Raw genomic sequence first — 16,855 nt, 5'->3', positions numbered from 1 at the left:
TGGTAGTGTGGATGAGCAGAGAGATCTCGGTGTCCATGTACATAGATCCCTGAAAGTTGCCACCCAGATTGAGTTTCGGAGCCATGAGATCATGTTGCAGCTTTACAGAACTCTGGTGCGGCCGCATTTGGAGTATTGCGTGCAATTCTGGTCGCCGTATTATAGGAAGGATGTGGAAGCATTGGAAAGGGTGCAGAGGAGATTTACCAGAATGTTGCCTGGTATGGAGGGAAGATCTTATGAGGGAAGGCTGAGGGACTTGAGGCTGTTTTCCTTCGAGAGAAGAAGGTTAAGATGTGACTTAATTGAGGCATACAAGATGATCAGAGGATTAGATAGGGTGGACAGTGAGAGCCTTTTTCCTTGGATGGTGATGTCTAGCATAAGGGGACATAGTTTTAAATTGAGGGGAGATAGATATAAGACATATCAGACGTAGGTTCTTTACTCCGAGAGTAGTCGGGGCGTGGAATGCCCTTCCTGCAACAGTAGTGGACTCGCCAACGTTAAGGGCATTCAAATGGTCATTGGATAGACATATGGACGATAAGGGAATAGTGGAGATGGGCTTTAGAGTGGTTTCACAAGTCGGCGCAACATCGAGGGCCGAAGGGCCTGTACTGCGCTGTAATGTTCTGTGTTCTATACTTGAAATAGAGGGAGTGCAGTGAAGGTTCACCAGATTGATTCCTGGGTTGGCAGGATTGTTGTTTGAGGAGAGTTTGAGTCGACTAGGCCTGTACTCACTGGAATTTAGAAGAAGTGGTAGGGGATCTAATTGAAGCATCTTAAATTCTGACAGAGCTGGACAGACTGGATGCAGGGATATTGATTCCTCTGTCTGGAGGGTCTCGAAAAAGGGGTTTCAGGATACTGGGTAGGCCATTCAGGACTGAGATGAGAAGAAGCTTCTTCACTCGTGCTAATGAACCCTTGGAATTCTTGACAACAGAAGACTGGAGGCCAAAGACACTGATAGTATTTAAGAAGAAATAGATTCATTCCAGACGCTAAAGGCATCATGGTGTATGGGGAGAACCCAGGGGTATGGCGTTGAGATAGAGGATCAGTCATGATCATTTTGAATGGCGTTGCAGGCTGGAAAGGCCTAATGGCCTTCTGCTCCAAGTTTCTATATTTCTATAAGATGGCAGATGGAGTATGATGTGGCCATTAGAAAAGAAAAGCAGAATAGTTTTGGAAGGCATGAAACTTGTAAACATTGATGTTCAGAGGGACCTGGATGTGCTTACAGAAGGAACACAAAGTTAACATGGAGGTACAGTAAGTATTTAGGAAGGCAAAAGGCACAGTGGCCTTTATTGCAAAGGCATTTGGAGGACAGGAATAAAGACATTTTGCTACAATTTGCTGGGTTTTGGTGAGATCACAACTGGTTACTGTGTGCAGTTTTGGTCTCCATATTTCAGGAAGGGTATGCATGCATTGAAGAAGGCAGTGCAGTGAAATTTCACGAGATTGGTGAATTAGATGGGGTGAGAAGGTTGTCCTATGATAGGCTGAGTAAATTGGGCCTATGTTTTCTGGACTTTAGAAGAACGAGAGATGATATCAATTAAGCATACTGTACAAGATTCAGAAGTGGTCTGACAGTGTAATTGCTAAGGATATGGCCACTGGTCAGGGAATCTAAAGCATGGGGACACAGTCTCCGGTTAAGGTGTTGATCATTTCGGACTGGGATAAGGAGCGATAATTTCACTCAAAGGAGTTTGAATTTTCGGAATTCTCTTCCCCAGAGGATTATGGATGCTCCGTGGTTGAATATATGTAAGGCTGGGATTTTGATGTCTCAGCGAATCAAGAGATATGGTGAGCGGGTGGGAAAGTTGGAACTGAAGCCCAATATCAGCCATGATCATATTGAATGGTGGAGCAGGCTTGACTGGCTGTGTGATCCACTCCTGCTCCTATCTTTTGTGTTATTATTGCCACTATGAAGTGCCTTGGGACATATTGGCTGAAATTCTCCGGTTGTTGTGATTCACTTTTCCCACGGGGAGCTCACCCCCGCCAGCGGGTTGCGCAGCGGCATGGTGTTACAATGGAAAATCCCACTGACGAGCAGCGGGAAGACAGAATCCCGTTGCCAGCGAATGGCATGCGGCTGAGAAACACGCGGCTGGGGAATCGCAGAATCCTGCCCATTATGTTAAAGGTGCTGTATAAATACAAGGTTATTGCTGTTGTCACTCTAGAAAAGAAGAAATAAACCAGTCTCCTAAATAATTGAAAAGCTGAACACATTGTAGAGTATCGAGGTTTCTTGAATAAATCAATGAAGAGTAAATGATTTTGGCCAAGAGAAGGCCACAGTAGGTGACATATCAGTTATTAGTTAGTGGAAAATGAAAAGTAATGGATAAAAATACTTTTCTTTGGGTTAATTGGATTGAATTAACTTTTTAATTTTACCTTTCAACATTTTTAACTTTCTTATAATTGTTACATTGGAATATAAAAGCCATCATCCAACATGAAGGAAATATTCTACTAATTTTGTTGACTAATTTCTCTTTAATTAAATCCAGGCTATCGGCCTATTTTAGATGCCATGAAGTCTTTTGTAAAGGATACAGGCACAAGGCTGAGAGGACCCTTTACTGATATAGAGGTAAAACGGAAACTATTATGGTTCATTATAGTCTATTGAGATGCTGATAACAAAATTAAATCTTGGATTTGGGTCGGTCTTAAGACTGTAACTTGGTGGAACTATCACTTAAAAAGAAAAATCTGTATCTGGGCAGCGTCAACAAAGCCACCTTTTATTTCCCATATTCAGGGTGGAATTTAATGTTGTCGGTGGGATTTTGTTCCCCTGTTGCTGAACTGGCAGGGGCCCCATGTCATCTCTGTTGAGGAAGGCCAGCAGGAATTAAGTGCCCATCAGTACTTAACAGGCCAGTGTTGGGACTTTCCCAGCATTTATGACCCCGAGGCTAATATTCTTGTGAAGAGCTGCCAGTCAATCAGAGGCCGGCAGTTCTTCATTGCCCATCAACACTGCCAGGAGTGATGGCAGGTGCCAGTAATTGCACCTACTAGTGGCCTGAGATCAACAAGGAATCCACACCAAAGGTGAGTGAGGATAGGAAGAGGGTGATGAGAAGGGGGTCACTGGCTGGGGACGAGGGCTCTCAGAAGCAGCACCCCCCACACCCCCTCCCCCTACCCAACATCCTTTTAGTGCAGGAATGGACAAAGATGTGAATTGCCATTGAATATCCCCATTCACAAATTTCATTATAAAATAGGCAATGTCACCGTACCAGGAACACAAATTCTCCTTTTGATAAGAGGAAATAACTAAATAAACTCACAACAAATGAACTGCATTCCTTCATGGATTAGTCAGAAGACAGTTATTTGGCAGCTTTAATGTCGCAAAATGTTCCAGTGCACTTCAAGAGTGTAATCGAACAGAAATTGACAGAAAATTAAAAGGAATTTTTAAGTTTGTGACTAAAAGACTGATGAAAGTGATAGGTTTTGAAGAATGTTAAAAAGAAGAGAGAGGCTTTGAGGCATAGGAAGAGAATTCCAGAGCTTAGGGCTTTAATAACTGAAGGCATGGCTGCCTTTGGTGAGAAAAAGATGCGGAGATGCTCAAGAGGCCAGAGTTGAAGGAAATCAGAGTACCCAGAAGATTGTAAGATTGAAGGTGATTTCAAAGTTGGGGAGAGGTGAGTCCATAGAGGAATTTGAACATGAGGATAAAATTTGTTTCAAGTGGACAGGGAGCAAAGAAAGAACCGGCATTCATATCACATCTTTTCATACCGGAGAAAACTTCTGAAACATTTCGTATGATATAAATTACTTTAATATATGATGATTGTTACATAAACATGTTAGTCATTTTGTGCTCAGCATGATTGCAAAAATTAGCAATAAAAGTTAAATGTCAAATTAATCTGGTTTTATGGTAGCGTTGGTTCAATTAACAATGTTGCCAAGAACATTGAGAGTAAATCCTGTCTTTTAAATTACACCATGAAACCGTTAAGCATTAACAGGAGAGTGAACAGGTGCAATATGGGCTTGAATGGACTGTGGCAATTTCAGTGCCATGACCCACGTTTTGCTGGACTTTCTTTCCAGGTTTTAAAATCTGGCGGTATTGTGGAGCAGTTTGTGATGTTTCTATTTTGTGTCTATTTGTACTCTATAAGGATTTGTTGAGATGTCCCAAGACGAAGCGCCCTTGTGTACCTTGTATTGATCCAGCAGAGGGCACCACCAGCATGCTTTACTCAAAGGATGGAATAATATGGTACCAGCCCACAACGCTAACTCAGCTGTATCTAATAATGCAGGAGCACTCCCATGAAGCCGTCAGATTTGTACATGGAGACACTGCCAAAGGTACCCAAAGAGATGGAATTGTGCAGTGACAGATTTAAAGTTCCATCTGTTCTCAGAAACGTTTTTAAAAAAATGTTCCACTTAGTTTAATGGCCCATATGAAAAATACTTTGCAGATGTGATATCAACAAGAGACAAACTCTTTGCCTGTTATTAATTAACTTCTGGTAGTTGGTTTCTTCTGCTTTCATTCATTGTATAAGCTTACAAACTTTAATTGGTGAAGTGGGCTAATCTTTTATGTCACGGCTGTCATTGTGCCCCCCCCCCTCTTCTCCTATTTGCTATCTGCCAGTTTTGAATTGTTTTGTGTCCTTTGATGACTTTCAACAAATACCTTCTGTCTTGTCCTTGCTATAAAGTGTTTTTTGGAATGCAAAGCATTCTGGGGAATATTGCCATTATAATGACTGACGTAAGTTGACTGGTCAAACATTGGTTGAGTGAGTGCAAGCAGGGGAGGTGAGATAAACAGTAGAGAAGTTGTACTGCACAGCAAATTCTGAGGACAAAAAGTGCACAGCTCAGCAACATCATCAGATATCAAAGAGGTGATGGCGGTGGAGCTGGAAAAGCAATTTGCGAGGCACATGGAGGCTTTGAGGAAGAGACGGCGGTCGCATTGAAATCATTGGTGGAGGCGGCAATTGTCCCATTGAGGGTAGCTGTGGCAAAGACATCGGCCAAAGTGAGAGAGTAGGGCGAGAAGATGAAGGCAGTGGAGGAGGCCGTGTCGCAGCACAGCGACCAGCTCACCTCGATGGGGGACGGGCTGCGGAGAGTGGTGGAGGTCAGCAGAGGACTCCGAGCAAAGCTCGAGGACTTGGAGAACCGCTCGAGACGGCACAATCTGAGAATTGTGCGCTTGCCCGAAGGGACAGAGGGCCCAAGGCCAACAGAGTACTTCGCTAAGAAGTTGGCGGAGCTGATGGGGGAGGGTTAGAACCCCTCCCGGTACGAGCTGGACCGAGCTCATCGGTCATTAAGGCCGAAGCCCAAGGTGAATGAGCCGCCAAGAGCAGTAATTATCTGCTTCCATAAGTACTGCATGAAGGAGAAGGTGTTAAGCTGGGCGAAGCAGAAGCGCGAGGTGCAGTGGGATGGTGCTGGAGTTCGGATCTATCAGGACTTGATGGTGGAGTTGGCAAAAAGACGAGTGGCGTTCGGGCGAGTGAAGGCAGCACTGTGCAAAAAGGGGGTGCGATTTGGTATGGTATACCCGTAGAAGCTGAGGGTGACGTATGATGCCAAAGACTTTTATTTCAAGACAGTGGAGGCGGCTGAGGCATTCGTGAGGGCGGAATGCTTGGGACAGACATGAGGAGCGGAGCTGGAAGAGAGACAGTGGACTGTGATTGGGGAGCTGGAAAATGTATAAATGTCATAACTTTCTTTTTACTGACGTGTATTGTAATTTACTTCTCTTCACATTGTTACAGAGTTCAAGTTATTGATTGGGTTGATTGGCATTCTGTGTTGCGACGGTTATATTGTATGGGTTTGATTGTTGTTTTTGTTTTTTGTTTCTCTGGGACTGGGTGGGAGGGGACGGTACATCTTGGCAGGGGAACCCACCCGCGCTAGCTAACTAAAGTAGGCTAGTGAACGGAGGTGAGGTGAGAGGAAGGCTGCGGACATTGGAGCCTGGTTAGCAGGTTTCGATGGGCCTACGAGGCGAGGGGAGGGGGGGGGTGGTTGATGCTGGGAGATGTTTTTTGAGAGGAAATGTGGGGGGCGGGGTTTGGGAGGAGGGAACGTGGTTCGATATTAATAATGGATAGGGGCGGGTCAGGCTCATGGGGCAGGGCCCGGTGGTATGATGATGGTGGATAAGAAAGGTGGGGGGTGGGGTGAGAGACCTCCAGTTAGGATAGTCACGTGGAACGTGAGGGGGTTAGGAGGGGTTAGGAGTTCCGGTCAAGGGTGCTTCGGCATCTTAAAAGTTTGAAAGCCGATGTAGCAATGCTGCAGGAGACTCACTTGAGGGTGAAAGACCAGGTGAGACTTAAAAAGGGCTGGGTTAGTCAGGTGTTTCACTCTGGACTTGACGGAAGGGCTCGAGGGGTAGCGGTAATGGTCAGCAAAAGAGTACACTTCCAGATGGAGAAGGTGGTGGCAGATTAGGGGGGTAGATATGTGATTGTGACAGGGGCGCTGGAGGGGAGGTTAGTGGCGCTGTTAAGTGTTTACGTCCCCAATTGGGATGATGTGGGATTCGCAAAGAAGGTGTTTGGGGCTATTCCCGACTTGGACACACACAAACTGATAGTGGGGGGGGACTGGAACTTGGTGCAGGAGCCAAGGTTGAACAGGTCACGGCCGCGCTCGCTGGTCCCATCAGGGGGCCGAAGGCGTTGGCTGGGCTAATGGTGGAAATGGGAGGGGTGGACCCTTGTTGGTTTCTGCACCCAAGGGAGCGGGAGTACTCATTTTTCTCAGTCCATAAGGTCTATTCGCGGATCGACTTTTTTGTGGTGGGCAAGGCTTTGCTGGCTGGGGTTAAGGGATCGGAATACTCGGCAATTGCAATGTCAGATCATGCTCCGCATTGGGTGGATATGGTGCTGGAGAAGGGAGTAGCGCAGAGGCCGGGGTGGGAATTAGATGTGGGACTTTTGGGGGACCAAGTATTCTGTGACAAAATTGAAAAGGTAATTAAGGAATATGTAGGTTTCAACTGTACGGGTGAGGTGTCGAAGGCGGTCGCCTGGGAGGCTCTAAAGGCAGTGGTGAGGGGGGAGGTGATTTAGTTTAAGGCCAGGGTGGACAAAGAGGAGAGGTTGGAGCGGCAGAGGGTAATAGATGAGATGGTGGAGGTAGATAGGAGTTATGCAGAGGATGGGGACCCAGCAAAGATGGAAAAGAGGAACTACAGGCGAGCTTTGACCGACTATCTACCAGGAAGGCAGTGCACCAACTGAGACGAGCAAGGGGTGCAGTTTACGAACATGGAGATAAGGATGTTAGCAGGTCAGCTCCGGAGGGAAGCAGCGGCAAGGGAAATTGTGCAGATGAGGGATAGGGCAGGGAAGTTGCTGGTGGCTCCGGATCTAATTAACAAGGTTTTTGTGGAATTTTATGAGAGGTTGTACAGGTCAGAGTCACCTGGGGGAGACCGTGAGATGCAGGAATTTCTAGATGGGTTGGAGTACCTGAGGCTAGGGGAGGGGAACAGGGCTACATTAGAAGGAGCGATAGTGAAGCAGGAGATAAAGGATGCGATTGGGAGGCTGCAGTCGGGGAAGGTGGCAGGACCGGATGGGTTTCCGGTGGAATATTATTAAAAATTCAAGGGTAAGCTGGCACCCCTGGTGGTGGGGATGTTTGAAGAGGTAGTAGGGAAGGGGGTGTTGCCACAAACATTGGGGCAGGCATCGATTTCCCTGTTGCTAAAAAAAGATAAGGATCCGACGGACTGTGAATCGTATAGGCCCATATCACTTCTGAATGTGGACACAAAAGTATTGGCGAAGGTACTGGCGGGTAGGCTGGAGGAGTGCCTCCCCAAGGTGATAGATGAAGATCAGATGGGGTTCGTGAGAGGGCGGCAGCTCTTTTCAAACGTTAGAAGGGTATTGAACGTCGTTGTGGCACCAGCAGAGGGGAAGGAAACAGAGGTGGTTGTGGCACTGGACGCTGAGAAGGCGTTTGACCGGGTAGAATGGGGGTACTTGATGGCAGTTCTGGAGCGGTTTGGGATTGGACCAAGATTTGTGAACTGGGTAAAGCTACTATATAAGGAGCCGAGGGAAAGTGTCCGCACAAACAACATCAGCTTGAGATACTTTTCTCTCCACCTTGGGACTAGGCAGGGATGTCCTATGTTCCCCCCCTGCTGTTTGCACTCGCGATTGAGCCGTTGGCCATTGCATTAAGAAGTTTGGGGGTATGGAAAGGAATAGTGCGGGGGAGAATAGAGAATAGGGTGTCCTTGTATGCCGATGACTTGCTGTTATACGTGTCGGAACCGAGTGTGTCGCTATGGGGAACATTGGAGCTGCTTCGAGTGTTTGGGTCTTTCTCGGGATACAAACTAAATCTAGACAAGAGTGAGTATTTTGTGATGTCTCGGCCGGGGGTGGGGGCAGGGGTGGGGGGCTGCCATTCCGTAGGGCAGAGACTCACTTTAGGTACCTGGGGGCGCAGGTTGCCCGGGAGTGGGGGGCGGCTTCACAGGTACAGCATTTCTAGTTTGGTGTGGAAATTGAAAGCTGATCTGGCAAGGTGGGACAGTCTCCCTCTATCACTGGCGGTAGGGTACAGGCGGTTAAAATGAACGTGTCGCGCGATTTCTGTTTATTTTTCAATGCCTGCCGATTTTCCTGCCAAAGGCTTTTTTCAGAGAGATTGAGGGAAGGATTGCATCGTTCATATGGGGAGGGAAGGTGGCCAGAGTTAGAAAGGTGCTACTACAGAGGAGAAGGCAGGCAGGGGGTTTGGGTCTTCCGAACCTGATGTATTGCTACTTGGCGGCAAATGTGGAGAAGGTGCGGAGCTGGGTAAGAGGGGCTGATTCCCAGTGGGTCAGAACGGAGGAGAGTTTGTGCAGGGGGTCGGGATTGAAAGCACTAGCAACAGTGCCGCTCCCGATAGCCCCGGGGAAGTACTCAGGGAGTCCGGTAATAATAGCTTCATTGAGAATTTGGAGGCAGTTTCGCCAACACTTCGGGTTGGGGGCAGGGTCAAGGGAAATGCCAATTCGGGGGAACCACCGATTTGAGCCAGGGAGGTGGGATGGAAATTTTCGGAAATGGGAGGAGAAGGGGATTAAGACACTGAAAGATTTGTTTCTTAGTGGTCGGTTTGCAGGATTGAAGGAGCTGGAAGCGAAGTATGGGCTGGAGCAGGGGGAAATGTTTGGATACATGCAGGTTCGAAATTTTGCCAGAAAGGAGATACGGAACTTCCCGGAGGAGATGGCCTCCACATTGCTAGAGGAGGTGCTGACGATCGGGGGACTGGAGAAGGGGGTAGTGTCAGCAGTTTACGGAGCTATTTTGGAAGAGAGAAGGCACCACTGGAAGGGATCAAAGCAAAATGGGAGGAAGAGTTGGGAGAGGATATGGAGGAGGGGTTCTGGTGTGAGGTGCTCCGGAGAGTGAATGCCTCCACCTCGTGCGCGAGGTTGGGGCTGATTCAGCTGAAGGTGGTATACAGAGCACACCTCACGAGGGCGAGGTTGAGCTGATTCTTTGAAGGAGTAGAAGATGTGTGCGAACGTTGCGAGGGGGAGGGGGGGGACCGCTAATCACGTTCATATGTTTTGGTCCTGTCCAAAGCTTGAGGATTAATGGAAGGAGGTTTTTAGGGCAATTTCTAAAGTGGTGCACGTGGAACTGGACCTGGGCCCCCGGGTGGCCATATTCGGGGTGTCGGACCAGCCAGGGATGGAAACGGATGCGGAGGCAGATGTTGTAGCCTTCGCCTCGTTGATCGCCCGAAGGCGGATCCTGTTGGGATGGAGAGCAACCTCTCCACCCTGTGCCCTGGTGTGGCGGGGGGACCTGTTGGAATTCTTGACTCTTGAGAAGGTTAAGTTTGAACTGAGGGGAAGGATGGAGGGGTTCTACAATTCATGGGCATTATTCATCATGCACTTTCAAGAACTGGATAACATCGAACATTAGTTGGGGGGGTGGGTGGGAGTGGAGGGGGGCGGTGTGTGTTGATGGTGACTATTGGTGATTCTTGATTCCTTTTTGTCATTTGTTTATGTGAATATGCGGACTAATGTTTGGGGTTTGGCGGGAGGATCGGATCGTTGTTATTGATATGGGGATTGACATATTTGTTACTGATTATTGTTTATTGTCAGCAGGTGTAAGTATCAGAGAAAATATAAAAAAGGTGAAGAACAAAGAAATATTTTTAATAAAACATTATCAGATATCAATTTTCAGTGCCAACAATGCGTGTGTTTTTTTTGCTGACTTTGGCAAGAATGAAGTGAAAACAGGCGTTGTCTGGCATTGCCAGACGCAACCCCAGATACGTAAACAGCGCCCTGTTCCCCGCCAGCACCCTGGACCCCGCCAGACGCAGCCACCTACCTTCCACAAGAGCTGACATCTGCCATCGGATCCCAGGATCATCCAGCAGCAGCCGCCGACCGAGGAAGCGAGGGAAACGAGGCGGTCTGCAGGTTAGACTGAAGCGGTTTCAAGACCCCTCTCCCCAGCATACTCCTGGCAAACGTCCAAGCGATCGAAAACAAGCTGGATGAACTTAACGCCAGACTTACCTCTCAGAGGGACGTAAGAGACTGCTGTGTGCTGTGTTTCTCAGAGACATGGCTCACCCCCACCTCACCAGACTGTGCCATACAACCTGAAGGCTTCTCAATTCACCGGGCGGACCGCACGGCATCATCAGGCAAAGCGAAGGGTGGAGGGGTGTGCCTCCTCATCAACTCCTCCTGGTGTTTGGATGTGGAGATTCTGGCGACCTACTGCTCCCCAGACCTGGAATGCCTGAACGTGAAGTGCCGCCCATATTATCGTCCACGTGAGTTCACTTCAGCCATTATCACAGCGGTCTACATCCCACCCCAGGCAGTAGTGAGGAAGGCGCTGGACGAACTATACACAGTAATAAACAACTACGAAACAGAACACCCGGAGGCCTTGTTCATCGTGGCCGGAGACTTCAACAAGGCCAACCTCAAGAGTGTACTGCCAAAATTCCACCAACACATCTCCTGTCCCACCAGGGGCGACAACACTCTTGACCACTGCTACGCAAATATCAAGGGCGCCTACCGTTCCATCCCCCGACAGCACTTTGGGAAATCAGACCATAAGACGGTGCTCCTTCTCCCGGCATACAAGCAGAAACTCAAGCGGGAGAATCCAGCTAAGAAGGTTGTGCAGTGCTGGTCCGAGGAGACAGAAGAACTCTTACGTGACTGCTTAGAGACAGTGGACTGGTCCATATTTAAGAACTCAGCGACCAACTTAAATGAGTATGCCACCACCGTCACAGACTTCATCAGCAAAGGTGTGGACGACTGCGTGCCAAGAAAGCAGTACGTACGTTCACCAACCGGAAACCATGGCTCAATCGCGAGATTGACTCCCTACTGAAGGACAGATCTGAGGCGTTCAAGGCAGACGACCCTGACCTATACAAGAAATCCAGGTACGACCTCGGCAAAGCAATCCGAGATGCCAAGAGAGAATATCAAACCAAGCTAGAGTCACAGACAGACTCTCGGCGGTTGTGGCAAGGAGGAAACAACATAACGGGCTACAAAGCGAAGCCGAACAGTATCTCTGGCAGCAGCGCACCCCTCCCCGATGAACTCAATGCATTCTATGCTCAGTTCGAGCAGGTAACCAACAATCTGCTGGCGAGTGCCCCAGCAGCCCATAATTCACCCATACCCACCATCACAGCTTCCGAAGTCAGATTGGCCTTCCTGAAAGTGAACCCTCGGAAGGCGACAGGCCCAGACAGGATCCCTGGTCGTGCACTCAGAGCCTGCGCGGACCAGCTGGCAGAGGTATTCGCGGACATCTTTAACCTGTCCCTACTCCACTCCGAGGTCCCCACCTGCTTCAAGAAGACCACCATCATACCGGTACCAAAGAAGAACCAGGCAACGTGCCTCAATGACTACCGACCAGTGGCCCTGACTTCAGTCGCAATGAAGTGCTTCGAGAGGTTGATCATGAAGCGCATCACCTCCATACTCCCAGATCGCCTTGATCCACTGCAATTCGCATACCGCTGCAACCGGTCCACATCAGACACCATTTCCCTGGTCCTACACTCATCCCCAGAGCATCTCGAAAACAAGTACTCCTGCATTAGACTCCTATTTATTGACTGCAGCTCCGCCTTCAACACCATAATCCCAGCCAAGCTCATATCAAAGCTCCAAAACCTAGGACTTGGCTCCCCACTCTGCAACTGGATCCTCGATTTTCTGACCAACAGACCACAATCAGTAAGAATGAACAACAACACCTCCTCCACAATAGTCCTCAACACCGGCGCCCCGCAAGGCTGCGTACTTAGCCCCCTACTCTACTCCCTGTACACACACGACTGCGTGGCAAAACTTGGTTCCAACTCCATCTACAAGTTTGCTGACGATACGACCATAGTGGGCTGAATCTCGAATAACGATGAGTCCGAATACAGGAGGGAGATAGAGAACCTAGTGGAGTGGTGTAGTGACAACAATCTCTCCCTCAATGCCAGCAAAACTAAAGAGCTGGTAATTGACTTCAGGAAGCAAAGTACTGTACACACCCCTGTCAGCACCAATGGGGCTGAGGTGGAGATGGTTAGCAGTTTCAAATTCATAGGGGTGCACATCTCCGAAAATCTGTCCTGGTCCACCTACGTCGATGCTACCACCAAGAAAGCACAACAGCGCCTATACTTCCTCAGGAAACTAAGGAAATTCAGCATGTCCACATTAACCCTTACCAACTTTTACAGATGCACCATAGAAAGCATCCTATCGGGCTGCATCACAGCCTGGTATGGCAACTGCTCGGCCCAGGACCGCAAGAAACTTCAGAGAGTCGTGAACACCGCCCAGTCCATCACACGAACCTGCCTCCCATCCATTGACTCCATCTACACCTCACGCTGCCTGGGGAAAGCGGGCAGCATAATCAAAGATGATCCCACCCGGCTTACTCACTCTTCCAACTTCTTCCATCGGGCAGGAGATACAGAAGTCCGAGAACACGCACGAACAGAGTCAAAAACAGCTTCTTCCCCACTGTCACCAGACTCCTAAATGACCCTCTTATGGACTGACCTCATTAACACTACACCCTGTATGCTTCATCCGATGCTGGTGCTTATGTAGTTACATTGTATACCTTGTGTTGCCGTATTGTGTATTTTCTTTTATTCCCTTTTCTTCTCATGTACTTAATGATCTGTTGAGCTGCTCGCAGAAAAATACTTTTCACTGTACCTCGGTACACGTGACAATAAACAAATCCAATCCAATCCAAAATTGAATCAACAAACAAACTTGCACTGCTGTTTGTTTCTAAGTCAGTGGCTCATGGCTATTGTAACGAGAGGCTAATATTTCCGACAGCATTCTTTTAACCTTAGAAATTGTCCAATTTAGGAGTCAAGCATTTTTTGAAACTGACATTCTAAGATTTGTGCCAGGGTTTACCCGATGGTAACCTTTGATTCTAACCTTGCTGGAATCAGGGCGTTTACATGTTGACACATTAATGGCAGGTCGCCAGTTGGGTTGTATTGTGGAGTTTAGAAGTTGAGAGAGGGTGGGGTGTGGGATCCGGTTCACTAGTCTGAGAGGGCACAAAATAGCTGGGTAAAAAAAAAAGTTAACTCATCCACATGGCCGCATCCTCTCTGACATGAGCTGCCTCGATCAAGCTCTGCGGAAGCAGGTAGGGAAGGTTTTAGCTGGCCTAATTTGCAGCCTTCTCCATGTGCTCCCATTCCCTTCTTAGAAGACCCAAAGAATTTTGGTGCTTCTCTATCGTCCAAACAATTTCAAAGAATTAAGAAAAATGCATCCTTTCATAATTTTCTCACAGGTGTCTACAAGGGAGATGGGCCTTATAAAGTCCTCATTGATGTGAAAGGAATCCCTGACCTCTACAATGTCACTATGGAACCTAGTGGTTTAAAGGTGTCTTCCAACATCACCCTGAGTTCGCTCATCAACTACTTGAAACGGTATTCTGACCAATCACCATCCTACAGCGTTATAGCTCGTCACTTGCTTAAGGTTGCAAATGGACCTGTGAGAAATGTAAGTTTACCACTGCTTAGTTTTGTCAAAGCATGTATACATTCTTTTTTAAAAGTATTTTTATTTGACAAATTTTCAACATTTTCACAATACAAAAACAACGCCAAACAAACAAAGAATTTTCAATTTCCTTGATCCCCCTCTCATCCTAATCCCGAAGCTTCACATCCATCCTCCCTGGTTCGAACCCATTATTCCCTCAAATCAATCTCTCCCCTGGCCCGACCCCCAGTTTAAAGTGTTGTCTAAACTGCCTCCATATCTTCAACATGGCCACCACCGGATTCATCGAGTACTTTCCTGGGGCTATCGGGAGTTGCCAGCGCCTGCAACCCTGACCCTCTACAAGAGCCCGCCTCCATTTTTACACTCAGAGCCTCCCCCCTCCTTGCTCCAGCCCTTCTCTGCAGTTGGCGGCCAATAGTAATACGACAGGTTTGGGAGGCCTAGCCCCCCACCCCGCCCGCCCACCACCACCACAAATGAGGAGATCAGCCTGTCCACACCCCTGAAGAAGGACTTGGGCAAAAAGACCGGTAAACATTGGAACAAAAACAGAATTGTGGCAAAACATTAATTTTAACTAACTGCACCCAGCCCACTAACGACAGAGGGAGATTGTCCCACCTCAGCAAATCGGCCTTCATCCTCCACAATAAATTAGTGGAATTAAACTTCCGAAGTCCTGCCCATTCCCGGGCCACCTGCACCCTGAAATATATAAAGTGAGTTGCTTCCAAGCGGAATGGCAGCCCCTCTACCCATGCTCCAACTTCCGGCGGGGAGTCCATAAAATACTCGCTGTTCCCTAAATTCAATTTATACCCCGAAAACGCCCCACCGGAGAAGCTCCATTATATCCCCCCACCGATGTGCTCGGTTCTGAAATAGCAAATCATTGGCATGTAGGAACACCCTATGTTCTATCCCCTTCCACAACCCTGGGCTCCTCAGCGCCAAGGGCTCTATAGCCAATGCAAACAGAAGGGGAGACATGGGACATCACTGCCTCGTACACGGTGTAATGCCAAATACCCTAAATTCATGCTGTTGGTGCGCACACTCGCCATCGACTCCGTATAAAGCAGCCGCACCCACGCCACAAACTTTGGCCCAATCCAAAACCTCTCCAGTACCGCCATCAAATAACTCCATTCTATTCGAAAAAATGCCTTCTCCACATCCACCATCGCCACCACCTCCGTCTCCCTTCCCTCTGCTGGAGAAAGGACGACATTCAACAACCTCCTCACATTCGAGAACAACTGTCTTCCCTTTACGAACACCATCTGATCCTCCCCAATCACTTTCGGGAGACGGATCAGCGGGGCAGTTACATGATCGTGATGGGTGCATTAGAGGGGAGGTTGGTGGCACTGGCGAGCGTATATGGTTCCAACCTTAACACCAATACCTTTGCCACTATCTTGGCATCTACATTCAGCAGAGATCTGGATCTACATGACCCACCGTCCACCAGTTCCTTGTCCTTCTTTAACAACCACGAGATGGAAACTTGTCCCATCAATTGTGGCAAGACACCCCTACCCATCGCATCCTCAAACATGCCACCATCAACGGCGCCAGCTTGACCTTAAATTTCTTATAAATTTCAACCAGGAACTCATCAGGTCCCGCTGCCTTCCCTGCATTTTTCTGCTGCTAAACATGAGGTAGAAAAAAGCCATAGGCTTCAGCTCCTACCACAAAAGTCCTCCTTTGCCATGGTATCCAACCCATTCTGCAGCCACGATTTCAGGTGAAACTGAACTGTTTGTAGCTTGGCATCCTATTCAATTCCAACCTAACCCTTTCACCCCATATTTTCCGATTTACAAATATTTCCACTTCGTAATATTACACACTTCTGCTTTAGCAAAGCTGTTGTTGAAACAGCTTTTACAGGTTTGTCGCTATTAGGTTTAGAATATTCACTATCCTTATCTTATGATACAAGCGTTTGAGGGATATGTGATTAATAATGATTGATGGAAACACCAATACAACCCATTATCGGTGCTCATGAGATCAGTACCAAGAAAACTCTAACTGAAAACTCATCAGGAATTGAAAAACCAAATTCTCTCACCACATACAGTAGCCTTATACAAAACTAGTTTGTGTTCTTAAAGTCCAGGAACTTTAACTACATAATCATGTACGATAAACATTATTTTGGTACGTAACCAACTGTGCCACTAGTTGCATGAGCTGTGTCAGATATGCTAATTCTCTCTCCCCTTAAATTAAAGTCATTCTATGTTAGCACATTGCAAATTTTATATTTGCTTTATTTTCTTAGTGTTTAAATAATGAAGTTCAACTTGTTTTGGGATCATTTTTATGAAAAGAAAACATAGTCCTCAGTTTTTTAATTGCTGATGTGTATCCTTAATTTTATCCTTAAATATTGTATCCTTTTCATACTCTAAATTTCAGTGCTAACACGTACCTAATCATAATGGAGTAACAAAAACCCCAGTTTGAAATGAACTGGTTCATTTTCTCTTTCAAAAATGAAACATCTAACTACCTGTTGGTACACCATCCAACAAATGGCCGTGTTCAAAGTTGAACAAACTATATTTACTGAAAATGTTGGGTTAAACTTACATTGTTAATAACCAGTTGAGTGCATGTGACTTACACCAGCAAGTTTAAGAAATTAATTTGGGATCTAGACTTGCAATTTGAGAGTCAGGCAAT

General features: G+C 47.3%; 1 protein-coding gene across 3 annotated transcripts in view; it reads left to right on the top strand.

Moving 5' to 3' along the window:
- The window catches only part of LOC140429339 (xanthine dehydrogenase-like), a 452,003-nt gene that overhangs the window by 322,320 nt on the left and 112,828 nt on the right, over positions 1-16,855 (top strand). For all 3 annotated transcript variants that reach the window (XM_072516190.1, XM_072516191.1, XM_072516192.1), the window contains 3 exons: positions 2,553-2,635; positions 4,197-4,389; positions 13,932-14,149. In XM_072516190.1, coding sequence (XP_072372291.1) covers positions 2,553-2,635; positions 4,197-4,389; positions 13,932-14,149 — 494 coding nt within the window. The remainder of the gene's footprint in view (positions 1-2,552; positions 2,636-4,196; positions 4,390-13,931; positions 14,150-16,855) is intronic.

The sequence above is a fragment of the Scyliorhinus torazame genome, chromosome 9 (assembly GCF_047496885.1).
Source record: "Scyliorhinus torazame isolate Kashiwa2021f chromosome 9, sScyTor2.1, whole genome shotgun sequence".
In the NCBI taxonomy this organism is placed as follows: Eukaryota; Metazoa; Chordata; class Chondrichthyes; order Carcharhiniformes; family Scyliorhinidae; genus Scyliorhinus; species Scyliorhinus torazame.
This window is presented reverse-complemented; position numbering and strand designations above follow the sequence as displayed.